Source organism: Mytilus trossulus, unplaced genomic scaffold, assembly GCF_036588685.1.
Source record: "Mytilus trossulus isolate FHL-02 unplaced genomic scaffold, PNRI_Mtr1.1.1.hap1 h1tg000128l__unscaffolded, whole genome shotgun sequence".
NCBI classification, from domain to species: domain Eukaryota; kingdom Metazoa; phylum Mollusca; class Bivalvia; order Mytilida; family Mytilidae; genus Mytilus; species Mytilus trossulus.
The window spans coordinates 831,017-855,623 of NW_026963301.1; the positions used below are offsets into that span (position 1 = coordinate 831,017).

At 27.0% G+C, this 24,607-nt stretch overlaps 1 protein-coding gene across 1 annotated transcript in view; it reads right to left on the reverse strand.

The window, feature by feature from the left end:
* Positions 1-3,417: 3,417 nt before the first annotated feature.
* LOC134700277 (collagen alpha-1(IV) chain-like) overlaps positions 3,418-24,607 on the reverse strand; it is a 60,813-nt gene continuing 39,623 nt past the window's right edge. The window contains exons 28-71 of the mRNA XM_063561635.1: positions 23,712-23,747; positions 23,288-23,323; positions 22,829-22,864; positions 22,403-22,438; positions 21,937-21,972; positions 21,513-21,548; positions 20,972-21,007; positions 20,549-20,584; positions 20,083-20,118; positions 19,658-19,693; positions 19,188-19,223; positions 18,786-18,821; positions 18,362-18,397; positions 17,821-17,856; positions 17,398-17,433; positions 16,932-16,967; positions 16,507-16,542; positions 16,038-16,073; positions 15,610-15,645; positions 15,140-15,175; positions 14,738-14,773; positions 14,313-14,348; positions 13,436-13,471; positions 13,034-13,069; positions 12,610-12,645; positions 12,069-12,104; positions 11,646-11,681; positions 10,769-10,804; positions 10,367-10,402; positions 9,943-9,978; positions 9,402-9,437; positions 8,979-9,014; positions 8,102-8,137; positions 7,700-7,735; positions 7,276-7,311; positions 6,735-6,770; positions 6,312-6,347; positions 5,846-5,881; positions 5,422-5,457; positions 4,933-4,968; positions 4,607-4,642; positions 4,180-4,215; positions 3,854-3,889; positions 3,418-3,464 (exon numbers count right to left, since the gene is read on the reverse strand). Coding sequence (XP_063417705.1) covers positions 3,418-3,464; positions 3,854-3,889; positions 4,180-4,215; positions 4,607-4,642; positions 4,933-4,968; positions 5,422-5,457; positions 5,846-5,881; positions 6,312-6,347; positions 6,735-6,770; positions 7,276-7,311; positions 7,700-7,735; positions 8,102-8,137; positions 8,979-9,014; positions 9,402-9,437; positions 9,943-9,978; positions 10,367-10,402; positions 10,769-10,804; positions 11,646-11,681; positions 12,069-12,104; positions 12,610-12,645; positions 13,034-13,069; positions 13,436-13,471; positions 14,313-14,348; positions 14,738-14,773; positions 15,140-15,175; positions 15,610-15,645; positions 16,038-16,073; positions 16,507-16,542; positions 16,932-16,967; positions 17,398-17,433; positions 17,821-17,856; positions 18,362-18,397; positions 18,786-18,821; positions 19,188-19,223; positions 19,658-19,693; positions 20,083-20,118; positions 20,549-20,584; positions 20,972-21,007; positions 21,513-21,548; positions 21,937-21,972; positions 22,403-22,438; positions 22,829-22,864; positions 23,288-23,323; positions 23,712-23,747 — 1,595 coding nt within the window. The remainder of the gene's footprint in view (positions 3,465-3,853; positions 3,890-4,179; positions 4,216-4,606; positions 4,643-4,932; positions 4,969-5,421; positions 5,458-5,845; positions 5,882-6,311; positions 6,348-6,734; positions 6,771-7,275; positions 7,312-7,699; positions 7,736-8,101; positions 8,138-8,978; positions 9,015-9,401; positions 9,438-9,942; positions 9,979-10,366; positions 10,403-10,768; positions 10,805-11,645; positions 11,682-12,068; positions 12,105-12,609; positions 12,646-13,033; positions 13,070-13,435; positions 13,472-14,312; positions 14,349-14,737; positions 14,774-15,139; positions 15,176-15,609; positions 15,646-16,037; positions 16,074-16,506; positions 16,543-16,931; positions 16,968-17,397; positions 17,434-17,820; positions 17,857-18,361; positions 18,398-18,785; positions 18,822-19,187; positions 19,224-19,657; positions 19,694-20,082; positions 20,119-20,548; positions 20,585-20,971; positions 21,008-21,512; positions 21,549-21,936; positions 21,973-22,402; positions 22,439-22,828; positions 22,865-23,287; positions 23,324-23,711; positions 23,748-24,607) is intronic.

Sequence of the window (24,607 nt, forward strand, 5' to 3'; positions counted from 1 at the left end):
TTAGGATTTGATCTATTTATTATTTTAGGAACACTTTTACAAAACATATGTTTAAGCTTGTTTTGAATTTGATAACAAATATAAAAGATAAAAACAATATGTTTTTGTTTCTGTTACTGCTCTGTTTTGTTCTGTATCATACAAACTTTAGTGATGATTCATATACTTAAAATATTTTAAAAAAGCGCAACAAAGGTGACGTGTGACCCAATGTGGCCTCAGTTTAATATTTTCCCATGTTTTTTGTTTCTAAACGCCAAAATGGATTACAACATTATACAATCTAGATTTTTTTTAAGTTGTCTAACAGTATTAGATAAGGCTATATGAAATATTTGTAGATCAGAAACATACCAAAAAATATTGAATAGGTTAACACATTGACACGTCGATGGTCATTGTGTATTGTATAATGTGTTACCGTATTTATATACCTATTCTTCCAATTCTTATTTTTCCCTTTTTCACAAACAAGTGCACATTCAGATTGAGGTTTTTCTGTACTACCAATTTTCCTGTAATATAAAATTATCAAATGCATAACATAGTGATATTTAAAATATCCACCTATAGGCTGCACTTTGTAAGTACAACAGTTTCTCAAGCCACGCCCTTTTGAGGAGATTTAGAATATTTATAGGAAATTTATTTTGTTTACATACCGGTTCTCAGTTAAGATCTCTGTTTTCCTTCTCAAAGAGATATATCTTGGGAATGTTATCAGTAAATATACATGTGCATATTGTTTATATTGAAGTATGTGGTTACCTTTTATTTGAGGTTGGGGTAGTTAAGAAAAGTAGTGTTAGTTTAAGATGTGAGAAGTTCAGGGCATATTTACGTTTAAAATATGCCGCACAGTCCTATATTTTGACCTTTGAATAAATTTAAAGTACATATGAACTTTCAATTCTAAGATAAGATTTTATTCAAAACTTCATTGTAAAAGAGGGACGAAAGACACCAAAGGGACAGTCAAACTCGTAAATCTAAAACAAACTGACAACGCCATGGCTAAAAATGAAAAAGACAAACAGAAAAACAATAGTACAAATGACACAACATAGAAAACTAAAGAATAAACAACACGAACCCCACCAAAAATTAGGGGTGATCTCAGGTGCTCCGGAAGGGTAAGCAGATCCTGCTCCACATGCGGCACCCGTCGTGTTGCTTATGTGATTACAAATCCGGTAAATAGTCTAATTCGGTAGGTCAAATTCATGAAAGGGAAGGGGATTGTAGCTACGACGTAAGGAACATATCCGATATCATTTGTGAAACGGTTATTCCATAACGGTCAACCAATTCGTGATGGCGTCCGTAAAATTTACGAAGGGATGATTTCAACTTCACCATTTGGAACTCTTGGTTTAATAGCTTCCTTGTGAGCAGTAACCCTCTATCAAGAAAATCATGATAGGAAATGCAAGCACGGGAATATCGTATCAATTGGGAGATATATACCCTGTAAAAGTAGTACAGTTTAAGCTTTAAAAGGAGGTCAAATGGGAAACTGCATTGCCAATATTTACAGAAATGCAACCTATAACGTAACAATTATAACTGATATTAACGTATTCAACAAGTTTATACAAGCTCTATATTACAACTTTAAACCGTCCTAGAAACTAATGCGATACATAGTGCGTTTTATTTCCGTTCTACATACACGTTGAAAGTAATTTAACTGTGTATCACTGGTTCTTTTGATAACTATCATACCATGTTGATTTAGATTTTATGTTCAATATAAGTCTATTCAACTTTCATAACATATCATTATTGGGTTAAATTATAAGTGTTTACCGTAGATGGGAACTGTTGAATGGTGAAATTAACCCAAAATAAACTTTTCTTATTAAGATTTGTCAAATTATTTTAATTCTTGTTACTGAAATATTAATTTATTTGACAAATTCAGTGTTGTTCACATGTTGGAGTGAAACAATAATAACATTAATTACATGAAACTGTCAACCCATTAACAAATACATGAAAGTGAGAGGCAAACAATGATGTGAACGGAAGTAAAATGTATGTTTGTTTGACATTTTTTTTAATGCCATGAAATAATGTAGTTTTCCTCAATTTTTGTGTTTGCTAAAGAGGAACGAAAGATGCCAAAGGGACAGTCAAACTCATAAATCTAAAACAAATTGACAACGCCATGGCTAAAAATGAAAAATACAAACAGACAAACAATAGTACACATGACACAACATAGAAAACCAAAGAATAAAAAACACGAGTTCCACCAAAAACTTGGGGTGATCACAGGGACTCCAGAAGGGTAAGCAGATCCTGCTCCACATGTAGCAACCGTTGTGTGGCTTATGTGATATCAAATCCGGTAAAAATTCTAATTCAGTAGGTCACATTCATTATAGGGAAGGGGAGTATAGTACGGACGTAAGGAACATATCTGATATCATTTGTAAAACGGTGATTTCATAACGGTCAACCAACTCGTGATAGCGTCCGTAAAATGTATCTGCCTTCTTTGTAAACAGTCAGTTTTATTGTAATACTAGTACTGTTAATTTGAATAATGGTTTGATTTCTTAAATGCGTGTGGCTCAATCGTTCGGCTGTTTTCGGTTGTGATTTTTTGCAAATATTTAGTTAGTTGAAATTTCATCGATTATTAAGATCAGATTATTTGTCTTTATTATCACAATAAAACATACATATCTCCAACTTACCGTCTTTCCCATCTTTTCCTGTGAAAATAAATAAATAGCTGTTGTTTAGGTAGTTCGCTTCTCAGTTTCATAATATTAGGAGTTTCATTACACTAGTATATATTGATAGGGGTGAAATAAAAGTACCAAAAAAAAACAAAAAAAACCAAAGATATATATATCATATAAATGTTAATTTGCTTGTTTTTTTTAAATGTTAGCCATTGAAATTTTGTTTTCTCTTGATTTTCAACGGCTGTATTATTGACAAGTTAAAGTTCTCAAAAACTTTAAAAAAAAATAACAAAGATTTACAAGACTTTTATAGATGGCTTAACATTCATATAAAAAATTTATGACAAAAAATATGGGTCAACTTGCAATTTGCTATTACGGCATTCAAATGAATAAAACCATTGGATTCAAAAAATCAGACAAAAGATCCAAAACATATGAAAAGCAAACATTTTAAACAATGTTTATAGAAGAAAACAATAAGGTCATGGGTATTTCGAAAGAGATTATGAAAATCAATTGTTTTTGTTACAGTTATTTTACTTACTTTTAGATAAGCCAATGTAGCTATTCATTTACTATTGAGATGACTATACATAATCGCCGGAAAATGAAAATAACAGATTATAAGTACGACGAGAAAGTATTCTGGTTTTGGTATTGCATTTACATTTACAAAATAAACTGTAAAAATGGACACAACTTGGTTACAAAACTGTTAATACATACCAGTGTTTCCTTTGTCACCCTTTTCTCCTTTTCCACCTAGAAAAAATAGAAATTATAAGGACATGACAATAGCACTCATAAAACCAACTTATGTTTAGTTTTTTTTATTAATGAATAACATAATTTTGATATAACTAAAATATTTTCATTTAGATATTGCTCAAAGATTTTCTTCTTATCTTACTCAATTATCCTATTTTTGATATTGCTCAAAGATCTTAGTTTTGATATTATTAACAGATCCTAGTTTTCATATTGCTAAAAGATACTGATTTTTATAATATTAAAATATCATGGTTTTGATTTTGCTAAGGTATTCTAGTTTTGATATTGTTTAAAAATTCCTGATTCTCTAAAGTTATTTGTATAATGAAATGCAACTTGATAATGGACACAATTTGTTTTTAAAACTGTAAATTTCATACCTTTGTTTCCATTGTGTCCTGGTTGTCCCTTTTCTCCTGGAAAATATAAAAAATATGAATCCATGAAAATACCAAACATAAACACAATACAATCATATGTTTGTTTTGAAGTAAATATCCCAGTTTAGGCATTACTAAAATATCTTAGTTTTTACTTCACTAAATGATCCTTGTTTTGATATTGCTATAAGATCATGGTTTTGATATTGCTAAGGTATTCTAGTTTTGATATTGCTTAAAAATGTCTGATTCTATATAGTTATTTGAATAATGAAATGCAACTTAATAATGGACACAATTTGCTTTTAAAACTTTAGATTTCATACCTTTGTTTCCATTGCTTCCAGGTTCTCCTTTTTCTCCTGGAAAATATAAAAAAATATAAAGCCATGAAAATACACATCATAAGAACAATTCAATCAAGTGTTTGTTTACTAGTAAATATCCTTGATTAGGCATTACTAAACTATCCTAGTTTTGATATTACTATAATAGACTTGTTTTGATATTGCTATAAGATCTTAGTTGTAATATTATAAAAAGATCTTAGTTTTAATATTATAAAAAAATCATAGTTTTCATATTGCTAAAAGATACTGATTTTTATAATATTCAAAGATCATAGTTTTGATATTGCTAAGGTATTCTAGTTTTGATATTGTTTTAAAATTCCTGATTCTCCAAAGTTATTTGTATAATGAAATGCAAGTTAATAATGGACACAATTTGCTTTTAAAACTGTAAATTTCATACCTTTGTTTCCATTGTTTCCTGGTTCTCCTTTTTCTCCTGGAAAATATTAAAAAATATAAGGCTATGAAAATACCAATCATAAGAACATTCCAATCTTATGTTTGTTTACTAGTAAATATCCTTGTTTAGGCATTACTAAACTATCCTAGTTCTGATATTACTAAAAGATACTAGTTATTATATTTCTAAAAGATCATGGTTGTGATATTGCTATGTTGTTCTTGTGTTGATATTTCTTAAAGTTCCTGATTCTCTAAAGTTATTTGTATAATGAAATTCAAGTTAATAAAAGACACAGTTTGCTTTTGAAACTGTTGATTTTATACCTTTGTTTCCATTGTTTCCTGGTTCTCCTTTTTCTCCTGGAAAATGTAAAAAATATAAGGTCATGAAAATGCCACTCATAAGAACAATTCAATCATATGTTTGTTTTGAAGTAAATATCCTTGTTAAGCCATTACTAAAATATCCTAGTTTTTGACTTTACTAAAAAAATCTTGTTTTGATATTGCTAAAAGATCAGGGTTTTGATATTACTGAAAGATCATTGTTTTGATATTACTAAAAGATCATTGTTTTGATATTGCTCAAGTTTACTAGTTTTGATATTACTGAAGAATCTTAGTTTTGATATTGAGAAAGTATTCTAGTTTTGGTATTGCTTAAAGATACCTGATTCTCTAATGTCATCAGTTTAATTAAATGCAACTCAAAGTAATCTGTCCATTAATCTTGCAACTTTTAAAACGCGTATTTGCATTTACAAAATAAACTACAAAAGGACACAACTTGGTTACACAATTGTTAATACATACCAGTGTTTCCCTTGTCACCCTTTTCTCCTTTTCCACCTAGAAAAATAGAAATTACAAGGACATGACAATACCAATCATAAAACCAACAAATGTTTATTTTTTTTTTATTAATGAATAACATAATTTTGATATTGCTAAAATATTTTCATTTTGATATTGCTTACAGATTTTATTCTTGTCTTACTAAATATCCTATTTTTGATATTGCTCAAAGATCTTAGTTTAAATATTATAAAAAGACCCTTGTTTTCATATTGCTAAAAGATACTGATTTTTATATTATTCAAAGATCATGGTTTTGATATTGCTAAGGTATTCTAGTTTTGATATTGCTTAAAAATGTCTGATTCTCTAAAGTTATTTGAATAATGAAATGCAAGTTAATAATAGACCCAGTTTGCTTTTAAAACTGTTGATTTTATACCATTGTTTCCATTGTTTCCTGGTTCTCCTTTTCCTCCTGGAAAATATTAGAAAATATAAGGCCATGAAAATACCAATCATAAGAACAATTCAATCATGTGTTTGTTTACTAGTAAATATCCTTGTTTAGGCATTACTAAACTATCCTAGTTCTGATATTACTATAATATATTTGTTTTGATATTGCTATAAGATCATGGTTTTGATATTGCTAAAAGATCATTGTTTTAATATTGCTAAAGTTTACTAGTTTTGAGATTACTGAATAATCTTTGTTTTGATATTGAGAAAGTATTCTAGTTTTGGTTTTGCTTAAAGATACCTGATTCTCTAATTGCATCAGTATAGTTAAATGCAACTCAAAGTAATCTGTCCATTAATCTTGGAACTTTTAAAACGCGTATTTGCATTTACAAAATAAACTGTACAAAAGGACACAACTTGATTATTAAACTGTTAATACATACCAGTGTTTCCCTTGTCACCCTTTTCTCCTTTTCCACCTAGAAAAAATAGAAATTACAAGGACATGACAATAGCAATCATAAAACCAACAAATGTTTAGTTTGTTTATTAGTGAATAACATAATTTTGATATAACTAAAATATTTTCATTTTGATATTGCTTACAGATTTTATTCTTGTCTTACTAAATCATCCTATTTTGATATTGCTCAAAAGTCTTAGTTTTAATATTATAAAAAGACCCTAGTTTTCATATTGCTAAAAGATACTGATTTTTATTTTATTCAAAGATCATGGTTTTGATATTGCTAAGGTATTCTAGTTTTGATATTACTTAAAAATGTCTGATTCTCTAAAGTTATTTGAATAATGAAATGCAAGTTAATAATAGACCCAGTTTGCTTTTAAAACTGTTGATTTTATACCATTGTTTCCATTGTTTCCTGGTTCTCCTTTTTCTCCTGGAAAATATTAAAAATTATAATGCTATGAAAATACCAATCATAAGAAAAATTCAATCATGTGTTTGTTTACTAGTATATATCCTTGATTAGGCATTACTAAACTATCCTAGTTTTGATATAACTATAATATATTTGTTTTGATATTGCTATTAGATCATGGTTTTGATATTGCTTAAAGATCATTGTTTTGATATTGCTATTAGATCATTGTTTTGATATTGCTAAAAGATCATTGTTTTGATATTGCTAAAGTTTACTAGTTTTGTTATTGCTAAAGTTTACTAGTTTTGATATTACTGAAGAATCTTAGTTTTGATATTGAGAAAGTATTCTAGTTTTGGTATTGCTTAAAGATACCTGATTCTCTAATGTCATCAGTATAGATAAATGCAACTCAAAGTAGTTTGTCCATTAATCTTGCAACTTTTAAAACGCGTATTTGCATTTACAAAATAAACTGTACAAAAGGACACAACTTGATTACAAAACTGTTAATACATACCAGTGTTTCCCTTGTCACCCTTTTCTCCTTTTCCACCTAGAAAAAATAGAAATTACAAGGACATGACAATAGCAATCATAAAACCAACAAATGTTTAGTTTTTTTATTAGTGAATAACATAATTTTGATATAACTAAAATATTTTCATTTTGACATTGCTTACAGATTTTATTCTTGTCTTACTAAATTATCTTATTTTTGATATTGCTCAAAGATCTTAGTTTTAATATTATAAAAAGACCCTAGTTTTCATATTGCAAAAATATACTGATTTTTATATTATTCAAAGATCATGGTTTTGATATTGCTAAGGTATTCTAGTTTTGATATTGCTTAAAAATGTCTGATTCTCTAAAGTTATTTGAATAATGAAATGTAAGTTAATAATAGACACAGTTTGCTTTTAAAACTGTTGTTTTTTTACCATTGTTTCCATTGTTTCCTGATTCTCCTTTTTCTCCTGGAAAATATTAAAAAATATAAGGCCATGAAAATACCAATCATAAGAACAATTCAATCATGTGTTTGTTTACTAGTATATATCCTTGATTATGCATTACTAAACTATCCTAGTTTTGATATTACTATATTATATTTGTTTTGATATTGCTATAAGATCTTGATTGTAATATTATAAAAAGATCATAGTTTTCATATTGCTAAAAGATACTGATTTTTATATTATTCAAAGGTCATGGTTTTGATATTGCTAAGGTATTCTAGTTTTGATATTGCTTAAAAATGTCTGATTCTCTTAAGTTATTTGAATAACGAAATGAAAGTTAATAATAGACACAGTTTGCTTTTAAAACTGTTGATTTTATACCATTGTTTCCATTGTTTCCTGGTTCTCCTTTTTCTCCTGGAAAATATAAAAAATATAAGGCCATGAAAATGCCACTCATAGGAAAAATCCAATCATATGTTTGTTTACTAGTAAATATCCTTGTTTAGGCATTACTAAAATATCCTACTTCTGATATTACTAAAAGATACTAGTTATTATATTGCTATAAGATCATGGTTTTGATATTGCTAAAAGATCATTGTTTTGATATTTCTAAAGTTTACTAGTTGTGATATTACTGAAGAATCTTAGTTTTGATATTGAGAAAGTACAGATTCTAGTTTTGGTATTGCTTAAAGATACCTGATTCTCTAATGTCATCAGTATAATTAAATGCAACTCAAAGTAATTTGTCCATTTTTATTGCAACTTTTAAAACGCGAATTTGCATTTACAAAATAAACTGTACAAAAAGTAAAATCACAAAAATACTGAACTCAGAGGAAAATCAATTTGGAAAGTCCATAATCACATGGCAAAATCAAAAAACAAAACGCATCAAAAACGAATGGACAAGAACTGTCATATTCCTGACTTGGTACAGGCATTTTCAAATGTAGAAAATGGTGGATTAAACCTGGTTCTATAGCGCTAACCCTCTCACTTTAATAACAGTCTCATCAAATTCCGTTACATTTACATGATGCGTTAAATAAACAGTCACAATCAATAAAATAGTCAAAATATGGGAACATCAGTCATCATCGTATAACAATTTAACAGGACACAACAACATCTACTATCTACGAACACATGGATTGATTTGAGTGTCTGACGTCAGAAAAATTATATACGTCACATAAATTTGTAGTTCACAACTTGGACACAACTTGGTTACAAAACTGTTAATACATACCAGTGTTTCCCTTGTCACCCTTTTCTCCTTTTCCACCTAGAAAAAATAGAAATTACAAGGACATGACAATAGCAATCATAAAACCAACAAATGTTTAGTTTGTTTATTAGTGAATAACATAATTTTGATATAACTAAAATATTTTCATTTTGATATTGCTTACAGATTTTATTCTTGTCTTACTAAATCATCCTATTTTGATATTGCTCAAAAGTCTTAGTTTTAATATTATAAAAAGACCCTAGTTTTCATATTGCTAAAAGATACTGATTTTTATTTTATTCAAAGATCATGGTTTTGATATTGCTAAGGTATTCTAGTTTTGATATTACTTAAAAATGTCTGATTCTCTAAAGTTATTTGAATAATGAAATGCAAGTTAATAATAGACCCAGTTTGCTTTTAAAACTGTTGATTTTATACCATTGTTTCCATTGTTTCCTGGTTCTCCTTTTTCTCCTGGAAAATATTAAAAATTATAATGCTATGAAAATACCAATCATAAGAAAAATTCAATCATGTGTTTGTTTACTAGTATATATCCTTGATTAGGCATTACTAAACTATCCTAGTTTTGATATAACTATAATATATTTGTTTTGATATTGCTATTAGATCATGGTTTTGATATTGCTTAAAGATCATTGTTTTGATATTGCTATTAGATCATTGTTTTGATATTGCTAAAAGATCATTGTTTTGATATTGCTAAAGTTTACTAGTTTTGTTATTGCTAAAGTTTACTAGTTTTGATATTACTGAAGAATCTTAGTTTTGATATTGAGAAAGTATTCTAGTTTTGGTATTGCTTAAAGATACCTGATTCTCTAATGTCATCAGTATAGATAAATGCAACTCAAAGTAGTTTGTCCATTAATCTTGCAACTTTTAAAACGCGTATTTGCATTTACAAAATAAACTGTACAAAAGGACACAACTTGATTACAAAACTGTTAATACATACCAGTGTTTCCCTTGTCACCCTTTTCTCCTTTTCCACCTAGAAAAAATAGAAATTACAAGGACATGACAATAGCAATCATAAAACCAACAAATGTTTAGTTTTTTTATTAGTGAATAACATAATTTTGATATAACTAAAATATTTTCATTTTGACATTGCTTACAGATTTTATTCTTGTCTTACTAAATTATCTTATTTTTGATATTGCTCAAAGATCTTAGTTTTAATATTATAAAAAGACCCTAGTTTTCATATTGCAAAAATATACTGATTTTTATATTATTCAAAGATCATGGTTTTGATATTGCTAAGGTATTCTAGTTTTGATATTGCTTAAAAATGTCTGATTCTCTAAAGTTATTTGAATAATGAAATGTAAGTTAATAATAGACACAGTTTGCTTTTAAAACTGTTGTTTTTTTACCATTGTTTCCATTGTTTCCTGATTCTCCTTTTTCTCCTGGAAAATATTAAAAAATATAAGGCCATGAAAATACCAATCATAAGAACAATTCAATCATGTGTTTGTTTACTAGTATATATCCTTTATTATGCATTACTAAACTATCCTAGTTTTGATATTACTATATTATATTTGTTTTGATATTGCTATAAGATCTTGATTGTTATATTATAAAAAGATCATAGTTTTCATATTGCTAAAAGATACTGATTTTTATATTATTCAAAGGTCATGGTTTTGATATTGCTAAGGTATTCTAGTTTTGATATTGCTTAAAAATGTCTGATTCTCTTAAGTTATTTGAATAACGAAATGAAAGTTAATAATAGACACAGTTTGCTTTTAAAACTGTTGATTTTATACCATTGTTTCCATTGTTTCCTGGTTCTCCTTTTTCTCCTGGAAAATATAAAAAATATAAGGCCATGAAAATGCCACTCATAGGAAAAATCCAATCATATGTTTGTTTACTAGTAAATATCCTTGTTTAGGCATTACTAAAATATCCTACTTCTGATATTACTAAAAGATACTAGTTATTATATTGCTATAAGATCATGGTTTTGATATTGCTAAAAGATCATTGTTTTGATATTTCTAAAGTTTACTAGTTGTGATATTACTGAAGAATCTTAGTTTTGATATTGAGAAAGTACAGATTCTAGTTTTGGTATTGCTTAAAGATACCTGATTCTCTAATGTCATCAGTATAATTAAATGCAACTCAAAGTAATTTGTCCATTTTTATTGCAACTTTTAAAACGCGAATTTGCATTTACAAAATAAACTGTACAAAAAGTAAAATCACAAAAATACTGAACTCAGAGGAAAATCAATTTGGAAAGTCCATAATCACATGGCAAAATCAAAAAACAAAACGCATCAAAAACGAATGGACAAGAACTGTCATATTCCTGACTTGGTACAGGCATTTTCAAATGTAGAAAATGGTGGATTAAACCTGGTTCTATAGCGCTAACCCTCTCACTTTAATAACAGTCTCATCAAATTCCGTTACATTTACATGATGCGTTAAATAAACAGTCACAATCAATAAAATAGTCAAAATATGGGAACATCAGTCATCATCGTATAACAATTTAACAGGACACAACAACATCTACTATCTACGAACACATGGATTGATTTGAGTGTCTGACGTCAGAAAAATTATATACGTCACATAAATTTGTAGTTCACAACTTGGACACAACTTGGTTACAAAACTGTTAATACATACCAGTGTTTCCCTTGTCACCCTTTTCTCCTTTTCCACCTAGAAAAAATAGAAATTACAAGGACATGACAATAGCAATCATAAAACCAACAAATGTTTAGTTTGTTTATTAGTGAATAACATAATTTTGATATAACTAAAATATTTTCATTTTGATATTGCTTACAGATTTTATTCTTGTCTTACTAAATCATCCTATTTTGATATTGCTCAAAAGTCTTAGTTTTAATATTATAAAAAGACCCTAGTTTTCATATTGCTAAAAGATACTGATTTTTATTTTATTCAAAGATCATGGTTTTGATATTGCTAAGGTATTCTAGTTTTGATATTACTTAAAAATGTCTGATTCTCTAAAGTTATTTGAATAATGAAATGCAAGTTAATAATAGACCCAGTTTGCTTTTAAAACTGTTGATTTTATACCATTGTTTCCATTGTTTCCTGGTTCTCCTTTTTCTCCTGGAAAATATTAAAAATTATAATGCTATGAAAATACCAATCATAAGAAAAATTCAATCATGTGTTTGTTTACTAGTATATATCCTTGATTAGGCATTACTAAACTATCCTAGTTTTGATATAACTATAATATATTTGTTTTGATATTGCTATTAGATCATGGTTTTGATATTGCTTAAAGATCATTGTTTTGATATTGCTATTAGATCATGGTTTTGATATTGCTAAAAGATCATTGTTTTGATATTGCTAAAGTTTACTAGTTTTGTTATTGCTAAAGTTTACTAGTTTTGATATTACTGAAGAATCTTAGTTTTGATATTGAGAAAGTATTCTAGTTTTGGTATTGCTTAAAGATACCTGATTCTCTAATGTCATCAGTATAGATAAATGCAACTCAAAGTAGTTTGTCCATTAATCTTGCAACTTTTAAAACGCGTATTTGCATTTACAAAATAAACTGTACAAAAGGACACAACTTGATTACAAAACTGTTAATACATACCAGTGTTTCCCTTGTCACCCTTTTCTCCTTTTCCACCTAGAAAAAATAGAAATTACAAGGACATGACAATAGCAATCATAAGACCAACAAATGTTTAGTTTTTTTATTAGTGAATAACATAATTTTGATATAACTAAAATATTTTCATTTTGACATTGCTTACAGATTTTATTCTTGTCTTACTAAATTATCTTATTTTTGATATTGCTCAAAGATCTTAGTTTTAATATTATAAAAAGACCCTAGTTTTCATATTGCAAAAATATACTGATTTTTATATTATTCAAAGATCATGGTTTTGATATTGCTAAGGTATTCTAGTTTTGATATTGCTTAAAAATGTCTGATTCTCTAAAGTTATTTGAATAATGAAATGTAAGTTAATAATAGACACAGTTTGCTTTTAAAACTGTTGTTTTTTTACCATTGTTTCCATTGTTTCCTGGTTCTCCTTTTTCTCCTGGAAAATATTAAAAAATATAAGGCCATGAAAATACCAATCATAAGAACAATTCAATCATGTGTTTGTTTACTAGTATATATCCTTGATTATGCATTACTAAACTATCCTAGTTTTGATATTACTATATTATATTTGTTTTGATATTGCTATAAGATCTTGATTGTAATATTATAAAAAGATCATAGTTTTCATATTGCTAAAAGATACTGATTTTTATATTATTCAAAGGTCATGGTTTTGATATTGCTAAGGTATTCTAGTTTTGATATTGCTTAAAAATGTCTGATTCTCTTAAGTTATTTGAATAACGAAATGAAAGTTAATAATAGACACAGTTTGCTTTTAAAACTGTTGATTTTATACCATTGTTTCCATTGTTTCCTGGTTCTCCTTTTTCTCCTGGAAAATATAAAAAATATAAGGCCATGAAAATGCCACTCATAGGAAAAATCCAATCATATGTTTGTTTACTAGTAAATATCCTTGTTTAGGCATTACTAAAATATCCTACTTCTGATATTACTAAAAGATACTAGTTATTATATTGCTATAAGATCATGGTTTTGATATTGCTAAAAGATCATTGTTTTGATATTTCTAAAGTTTACTAGTTGTGATATTACTGAAGAATCTTAGTTTTGATATTGAGAAAGTACAGATTCTAGTTTTGGTATTGCTTAAAGATACCTGATTCTCTAATGTCATCAGTATAATTAAATGCAACTCAAAGTAATTTGTCCATTTTTATTGCAACTTTTAAAACGCGAATTTGCATTTACAAAATAAACTGTACAAAAAGTAAAATCACAAAAATACTGAACTCAGAGGAAAATCAATTTGGAAAGTCCATAATCACATGGCAAAATCAAAAAACAAAACGCATCAAAAACGAATGGACAAGAACTGTCATATTCCTGACTTGGTACAGGCATTTTCAAATGTAGAAAATGGTGGATTAAACCTGGTTCTATAGCGCTAACCCTCTCACTTTAATAACAGTCTCATCAAATTCCGTTACATTTACATGATGCGTTAAATAAACAGTCACAATCAATAAAATAGTCAAAATATGGGAACATCAGTCATCATCGTATAACAATTTAACAGGACACAACAACATCTACTATCTACGAACACATGGATTGATTTGAGTGTCTGACGTCAGAAAAATTATATACGTCACATAAATTTGTAGTTCACAACTTGGACACAACTTGGTTACAAAACTGTTAATACATACCAGTGTTTCCCTTGTCACCCTTTTCTCCTTTTCCACCTAGAAAAAATAGAAATTACAAGGACATGACAATAGCAATCATAAAACCAACAAATGTTTAGTTTTTTTTATTAGTGAATAACATAATTTTGATATAACTAAAATATTTTTATTTTGATATTGCTTACAGATTTTATTCTTGTCTTACTAAATTATCCTATTTTTGATATTGCTCAAAGATCTTAGTTTTAGTATTATAAAAAGACCCCAGTTTTCATATTGCTAAAATATACTGATTTTTATATTATTCAAAGATCATGGTTTTGATATTGCTAAGGTATTCTAGTTTTGATATTGCTTAAAAATGTTTGAATCTCTAAAGTTATTTGAATAATGAAATGCAAGTTAATAATAGACACAGTTTGCTTTTAAAACTGTTGATTTTATACCATTGTTTCCATTGTTTCCTGGTTCTCCTTTTCCTCCTGGAAAATATAAAAAAATATAAGGCCATGAAAATACCAATCATAAGAATAATTCAATCATGTGTTTGTTTACTAGTATATATCCTTGATTAGGCATTACTAAACTATCCTAGTTTTGATATTACTATATTATATTTGTTTTGATATTGCTATAAGATCTTGATTGTAATATTATAAAAAGATCATAGTTTTCATATTGCTAAAAGATACTGATTTTTATATTATTCAAAGATCATGGTTTTGATATTGCTAAGGTATTCTAGTTTTGATATTGCTTAAAAATTCCTGATTCTCTAAATTTATTTGAATAATGAAATGAAAGTTAATAATAGACACAGTTTGCTTTTAAAACTGTTGATTTTATACCATTGTTTCCATTGTTTCCTGGTTCTCCTTTTTCTCCTGGAAAATATTAAAATATATAAGGCCATGAAAATACCAATCATAGGAAATATCCAATCATGTGTTTGTTTACTAGTAAATATCCTTGTTTAGGCATTACTAAAATATCCTACTTCTGATATTACTAAAAGATACTAGTTATTATATTGCTATAAGATCATGGTTTTGATATTGCTGAAAGTTCATTGTTTTGATATTTCTAAAGTTTACTAGTTTTGATATTACTGAAGAATCTTAGTTTTGATATTGAGAAAGTACAGATTCTAGTTTTGGTATTGCTTAAAGATACCTGATTCTCTAATGTCATCAGTATAATTAAATGCAACTCAAAGTAATTTGTCCATTTATCTTCCAACTTTTAAAACGCGAATTTGCATTTACAAAATAAACTGTACAAAAGGACACAACTTGGTTACAAAATTGTTAATACATACCAGTGTTTCCCTTGTCACCCTTTTCTCCTTTTCCACCTAGAAAAAATAGAAATTACAAGGACGTGACAATAGCAATCATAAAACCAACAAATGTTTAGTTGTTTTTTTTATTAGTGAATAACATAATTTTGATATAACTAAAATATTTTCATTTTGATATTGCTTACAGAATTTATTCTTGTCTTACTAAATTATCCTATTTTTGATATTGCTCAAAGATCTTAGTTTTAATATTATAAAAAGATCCTAGTTTTCATATTGCTAAAAGATACTGATTTTTATATTATTCAAAGATGATGGTTTTGATATTGCTAAGGTATTCTAGTTTTGATATTGCTTAAAAATGTCTGATTCTCTTAAGTTATTTAATTAATGAAATGCAAGTTAATAATAGACATAGTTTGCTTTAAAAACTGTTGATTTTATACCATTGTTTCCATTGTTTCCTGGTTCTCCTTTTCCTCCTGGAAAATATAAAAAATATAAGGCCATGAAAATACCAATCATAAGAACAATTCAATCATGTGTTTGTTTTGAAGTAAATATCCTTGTTTAGGCATTACTAAAATATCCTACTTCTGATATTACTAAAAGATACTAGTTATTATATTGCTATAAGATCATGGTTTTGATATTGCTAAAAGATCATTGTTTTGATATTTCTAAGGTTTACTAGTTGTGATATTACTGAAGAATCTTAGATTTGATATTGAGAAAGTACAGATTCTAGTTTTGGTATTGCTTAAAGATACCTGATTCTCTAATTTCATCAGTATAATTAAATGCAACTCAAAGTAATTTGTCCATTTATCTTGCAACTTTTAAAACGCGAATTTGCATTTACAAAATAAACTGTACAAAAGGACACAACTTGGTTACAAAACTGTTAATACATACCAGTGTTTCCCTTGTCACCCTTTTCTCCTTTTCCACCTAGAAAAAATAGAAATTACAAGGACATGACAATAGCGATCATAAAACCAACAAATGTTTAGTTTTTTTTATTAGTGAATAACATAATTTTGATATAACTAAAATATTTTTATTTTGATATTGCTTACAGATTTTATTCTTGTCTTACTAAATTATCCTATTTTTGATATTGCTCAAAGATCTTAGTTTTAATATTATAAAAAGACCCTAGTTTTCATATTGCAAAAATATACTGATTTTTATATTATTCAAAGATCATGGTTTTGATATTGCTAAGGTATTCTAGTTTTGATATTGCTTAAAAATGTTTGAATCTCTAAAGTTATTTGAATAATGAAATGCAAGTTAATAATAGACACAGTTTGCTTTTAAAACTGTTGATTTTATACCATTGTTTCCATTGTTTCCTGGTTCTCCTTTTCCTCCTGGAAAATATTAGAAAATATAAGGCCATGAAAATACCAATCATAAGAACAATTCAATCATGTGTTTGTTTACTAGTAAATATCCTTGTTTAGGCATTACTAAACTATCCTAGTTCTGATATTACTATAATATATTTGTTTTGATATTGCTATAAGATCATGGTTTTGATATTGCTAAAAGATCATTGTTTTGATATTGCTAAAATTTACTAGTTTTGAGATTACTGAAGAATCTTTGTTTTGATATTGAGAAAGTATTCTAGTTTTGTTTTTGCTTAAAGATACCTGATTCTCTAATTTCATCAGTATAGTTAAATGCAACTCAAAGTAATCTGTCCATTAATCTTGGAACTTTTAAAACGCGTATTTGCATTTACAAAATAAACTGTACAAAAGGACACAACTTGATTATTAAACTGTTAATACATACCAGTGTTTCCCTTGTCACCCTTTTCTCCTTTTCCACCTAGAAAAAATAGAAATTACAAGGACATGACAATAGCAATCATAAAACCAACAAATGTTTAGTTTGTTTATTAGTGAATAACATAATTTTGATATAACTAAAATATTTTCATTTTGATATTGCTTACAGATTTTATTCTTGTCTTACTAAATCATCCTATTTTGATATTGCTCAAAAGTCTTAGTTTTAATATTATAAAAAGACCCTAGTTTTCATAGTGCTAAAAGATACTGATTTTTATTTTATTCAAAGATCATGGTTTTGATATTGCTAAGGTATTCTAGTTTTGATATTGCTTAAAAATGTCTGATTCTCTAAAGTTATTTGAATAAAGAAATGCAAGTTAATAGTAGACACAGTTTGCTTTTAAAACTGTTGATTTTATACCATTGTTTCCATTGTTTCCTGGTTCTCCTTTTTCTCCTGGAAAATATTAAAAATTATAAGGCTATGAAAATACCAATCATAAGAAAAATTCAATCATGTGTTTGTTTACTAGTATATATCCTTGATTAGGCATTACTAAACTATCCTAGTTTTGATATAACTATAATATATTTGTTTTGATATTGCTATTAGATCATGGTTTTGATATTGCTTAAAGATCATTGTTTTGATATTGCTATTAGATCATGGTTTTGATATTGCTAAAAGATCATTGTTTTGATATTGCTAAAGTTTACTAGTTTTGTTATTGCTAAAGTTTACTAGTTTTGATATTACTGAAGAATCTTAGTTTTGATATTGAGAAAGTATTCTAGTTTTGGTATTGCTTAAAGATACCTGATTCTCTAATGTCATCAGTATAGATAAATGCAACTCAAAGTAGTTTGTCCATTAATCTTGCAACTTTTAAAACGCGTATTTGCATTTACAAAATAAACTGTACAAAAGGACACAACTTGATTACAAAACTGTTAATACATACCAGTGTTTCCCTTGTCACCCTTTTCTCCTTTTCCACCTAGAAAAAATAGAAATTACAAGGACATGTCAATAGCAATCATAAAACCAACAAATGTTTAGTTTTTTTATTAGTGAATAACATAATTTTGATATAACTGAAATATTTTCATTTTGACATTGCTTACAGATTTTATTCTTGTCTTACTAAATTATCCTATTTTTGATATTGCTCAAAGATCTTAGTTTTAATATTATAAAAAGACCCTAGTTTTCATATTGCAAAAATGTACTGATTTTTATATTATTCAAAGATCATGGTTTTGATATTGCTAAGGTATTCTAGTTTTGATATTGCTTAAAAATGTTTGAATCTCTAAAGTTATTTGAATAATGAAATGCAAGTTAATAATAGACACAGTTTGCTTTTAAAACTGTTGATTTTATACCATTGTTTCCATTGTTTCCTGGTTCTCCTTTTCCTCCTGGAAAATATAAAAAAATATAAGGCCATGAAAATACCAATCATAAGAATAATTCAATCATGTGTTTGTTTACTAGTATATATCCTTGATTAGGCATTACAAAACTATCCTAGTTTTGATATTACTATATTATATTTGTTTTGATATTGCTATAAGATCTTGATTGTAATATTATAAAAAGATCATAGTTTTCATATTGCTAAAAGATACTGATTTTTATATTATTCAAAGATCATGGTTTTGATATTGCTAAGGTATTCTAGTTTTGATATTGCTTAAAAATTCCTGATTCTCTAAATTTATTTGAATAATGAAATGAAAGTTAATAATAGACACAGTTTGCTTTTAAAACTGTTGATTTTATACCATTGTTTCCATTGTTTCCTGGTTCTCCTTTTTCTCCTGGAAAATATTAAAATATATAAGGCCATGAAAATACCAATCATAGGAAATATCCAATCATGTGTTTGTTTACTAGTAAATATCCTTGTTTAGGCATTACTAAAATATCCTTCTTCTGATATTACTAAAAGATACTAGTTATTATATTGCTATAAGATCATGGTTTTGATATTGCTGAAAGTTCATTGTTTTGATATTTCTAAAGTTTACTAGTTTTGATATTACTGAAGAATCTTAGTTTTGATATTGAAAAAGTACAGATTCTAGTTTTGGTATTGCTTAAAGATACCTGATTCTCTAATGTCATCAGTATAATTAAATGCAACTCAAAGTAATTTGTCCATTTATCTTCCAACTTTTAAAACGCGAATTTGCATTTACAAAATAAACTGTACAAAAGGACACAACTTGGTTACAAAACTCTTAATACATACCAGTGTTTCCCTTGTCACCCTTTTCTCCTTTTCCACCTAGAAAAAATAGAAATTACAAGGACATGACAATAGCGATCATAAAACCAACAAATGTTTAGTTTTTTTTATTAGTGAATAACATAATTTTGATATAACTAAAATATTTTTATTTTGATATTGCTTACAGATTTTATTCTTGTCTTACTAAATTATCCTATTTTTGATATTGCTCAAAGATCTTAGTTTTAATATTATAAAAAGACCCTAGTTTTCATATTGCAAAAATATACTGATTTTTATATTATTCAAAGATCATGGTTTTGATATTGCTAAGGTATTCTAGTTTTGATATTGCTTAAAAATGTTTGAATCTCTAAAGTTATTTGAATAATGAAATGCAAGTTAATAATAGACACAGTTTGCTTTTAAAACTGTTGATTTTATACCATTGTTTCCATTGTTTCCTGGTTCTCCTTTTCCTCCTGGAAAATATTAGAAAATATAAGGCCATGAAAATACCAATCATAAGAACAATTCAATCATGTGTTTGTTTACTAGTAAATATCCTTTTTTAGGCATTACTAAACTATCCTAGATTTGATATTACTACAATATATTTGTTTTGATATTGCTATAAGATCATGGTTTTGATATTGCTAAAAGATCATTGTTTTGATATTGCTAAAGTTTACTAGTTTTGAGATTACTGAAAAATCTTTGTTTAGATATTGAGAAAGTATTCTAGTTTTGGTTTTGCTTAAAGATACCTGATTCTCTAATTTCATCAGTATAGTTAAATGCAACTCAAAGTAATCTGTCCATTAAACTTGGAACTTTTAAAACGCGTATTTGCATTTACAAAATAAACTGTACAAAAGGACACAACTTGATTATTAAACTGTTAATACATACCAGTGTTTCCCTTGTCACCCTTTTCTCCTTTTCCACCTAGAAAAAATAGAAATTACAAGGACATGACAATAGCAATCATAAAACCAACAAATGTTTAGTTTGTTTATTAGTGAATAACATAATTTTGATATAACTAAAATATTTTCATTTTGATATTGCTTACATATTTTATTCTTGTCTTACTAAATCATCCTATTTTGATATTGCTCAAAAGTCTTAGTTTTAATATTATAAAAAGACCCTAGTTTTCATGTTGCTAAAAGATACTGATTTTTATTTTATTCAAAGATCATGGTTTTGATATTGCTAAGGTATTCTAGTTTTGATATTGCTTAAAAATGTCTGATTCTCTAAAGTTATTTGAATAAAGAAATGCAAGTTAATAGTAGACACAGTTTGCTTTTAAAACTGTTGATTTTATACCATTGTTTCCATTGTTTCCTGGTTCTCCTTTTTCTCCTGGAAAATATTAAAAATTATAAGGCTATGAAAATACCAATCATAAGAAAAATTCAATCATGTGTTTGTTTACTAGTATATATCCTTGATTAGGCATTACTAAACTATCTTAGTTTTGATATAACTATAATATATTTGTTTTGATATTGCTATTAGATCATGGTTTTGATATTGCTTAAAGATCATTGTTTTGATATTGCTATTAGATCATGGTTTTGATATTGCTAAAAGATCATTGTTTTGATATTGCTAAAGTTTACTAGTTTTGTTATTGCTAAAGTTTACTAGTTTTGATATTACTGAAGAATCTTAGTTTTGATATTGAGAAAGTATTCTAGTTTTGGTATTGCTTAAAGATACCTGATTCTCTAATGTCATCAGTATAGATAAATGCAACTCAAAGTAGTTTGTCCATTAATCTTGCAACTTTTAAAACGCGTATTTGCATTTACAAAATAAACTGTACAAAAGGACACAACTTGATTACAAAACTGTTAATACATACCAGTGTTTCCCTTGTCACCCTTTTCTCCTTTTCCACCTAGAAAAAATAGAAATTACAAGGACATGACAATAGCAATCATAAAACCAACAAATGTTTAGTTTTTTTATTAGTGAATAACATAATTTTGATATAACTAAAATATTTTCATTTTGACATTGCTTACAGATTTTATTCTTGTCTTACTAAATTATCTTATTTTTGATATTGCTCAAAGATCTTAGTTTTAATATTATAAAAAGACCCTAGTTTTCATATTGCAAAAATATACTGATTTTTATATTATTCAAAGATCATGGTTTTGATATTGCTAAGGTATTCTAGTTTTGATATTGCTTAAAAATGTCTGATTCTCTAAATTTATTTGAATAATGAAATGCAAGTTAATAATAGACACAGTTTGCTTTTAAAACTGTTGATTTTATACCATTGTTTCCATTGTTTCCTGGTTCTCCTTTTCCTCCTGGAAAATATAAAAAAATATAAGGCCATGAAAATACCAATCATAATAACAATTCAATCATGTGTTTGTTTACTAGTAAATATCCTTGATTAGGCATTACTAAACTATCCTAGATTTGATATTACTATAATATATTTGTTTTGATATTGCTATAAGATCATGGTTTTGATATTGCTAAAAGCTCATTGTTTTGATATTGCTAAAGTTTACTAGTTTTGATATTACTGAAGAATCTTAGTTTTGATATTGAGAAAGTATTCTAGTTTTGGTATTGCTTAAAGATACCTGATTCTCTAATGTCATCAGTATAGTTAAATGCAACTCAAAGTAGTTTGTCCATTAATCTTGCAACTTTTAAAACGCGTATTTGCATTTACAAAATAAACTGTACAAAAGGACACAACTTGATTACAAAACTGTTAATACATACCAGTGTTTCCCTTGTCACCCTTTTCTCCTTTTCCACCTAGAAAAAATAGAAATTACAAGGACATGACAATAGCAATCATAAAACCAACAAATGTTTAATTTTTTTTTATTAATGAATAACATAATTTTGATATAACTAAAATATTTTCATTTTGATATTGCTTACAGATTTTATTCTTGTCTTACTAAATTATCCCATTTTTGATATTGCTCAAAGATCTTAGTTTAAATATTATAAAAAGATCCTAGGTTTCATATTGCTAAAATATACTGATTTTTATATTATTCAAAGATCATGGTTTTGATATTGCTAAGGTATTCTAGTTTTGATATTGCTTAAAAATGTCTGATTCTCTAAATTTATTTGAATAATGAAATGCAAGTTAATAATAGACACAGTTTGCTTTTAAAACTGTTGATTTTATACCATTGTTTCCATTGTTTCCTGGTTCTCCTTTTCCTCCTGGAAAATATAAAAAAATATAAGGCCATGAAAATACCAATCATAATAACAATTCAATCATGTGTTTGTTTACTAGTAAATATCCTTGATTAGGCATTACTAAACTATCCTAGATTTGATATTACTATAATATATTTGTTTTGATATTGCTATAAGATCATGGTTTTGATATTGCTAAAAGCTCATTGTTTTGATATTGCTAAAGTTTACTAGTTTTGATATTACTGAAGAATCTTAGTTTTGATATTGAGAAAGTATTCTAGTTTTGGTAAAGATACCTGATTCTCTAATGTCATCAGTATAGTTAAATGCAACTCAAAGTAGTTTGTCCATTAATCTTGCAACTTTTAAAACGCGTATTTGCATTTACAAAATAAACTGTACAAAAGGACACAACTTGATTACAAAACTGTTAATACATACCAGTGTTTCCCTTGTCACCCTTTTCTCCTTTTCCACCTAGAAAAAATAGAAATTACAAGGACATGACAATAGCAATCATAAAACCAACAAATGTTTAGTTTTTTTTATTAGTGAATAACATAATTTTGATATAACTAAAAATTTTCATTTTGATATTGCTTACAGATTTTATTCTTGTCTTACTAAATTATCCTATTTTTGATATTGCTCAAAGATCTTAGTTTTAATATTATAAAAAGACCCTAGTTTTCATATTGCTAAAAGATACTGATTTTTATTTTATTCAAAGATCATGGTTTTGATATTGCTAAGGTATTCTAGTTTTGATATTGTTTAAAAATTCCTGATTCTCTAAAGTTATTTGTATAATGAAATGCAAGTTAATAATAGACACAATTTGCTTTTAAAATTGTTGATTTCATACCTTTGTTTCCATTGTTTCCTGGTTCTCCTTTTTCTCCTGGAAAGTATAAAAAAAATATAAGGCCATGAAAATACCAATCATAAGAACAATTCAATCATATGTTTGTTTTGAAGTAAATATCCTTGTTTAGGCATTACTAAAATATCCTAGTTTTGACTTACTAAAAAATTATTGTTTTGATATTGCTAAAAGATCATGGTTTTGATATTGCTTAGGCATTATAGTTTTGATATTGCTTAAAAATGTCTGATTCTCTAAAGTTATTTGAATAATGAAATGCAAGTTAATAATAGACACAGTTTGCTTTTAAAACTGTTGATTTTATACCATTGTTTCCATTGTTTCCTGGTTCTCCTTTTTCTCCTAGAAAATGTAGAAAATGTAAGGTCATGCATATACCAAACATAAAAAACGAAATGTATGTATGTTTACTAATAAATATTCTTGTTTTGGTATAACTAAAATATCCTTTTTTAATTCTGCTTAAAGATCCAAGTTTTATTATAACTAAACGATCATAGTTTTGATATTAATACTATATCCAAATTTGGGTATTGCTCAAAAGGACCTAGTTTTGTGAATGCTTGAATATACTTGTTTTGATATTACTTAAAGATCCCTGATTCTCTTAATGTTTTTGAAGAATGAAATACAATTAAAATTAATTTGACCATCAATCTGACATCCTTTTAAATGATCATTTGTATCTACAAAATAAACTTTACAGTATTAGTCTTATATCACTAAAATATCCTAGTTGTGATCTTCCTCAACGAACCGATGTTTAATATTACTATTTAATCATAGCTTTGATATTGTAAAGGTATTCAAGTTTTGATATTGCTTAATAATCTCTGATTCTCTAAAATTATATGTATATTGAAATTGATTTTAAC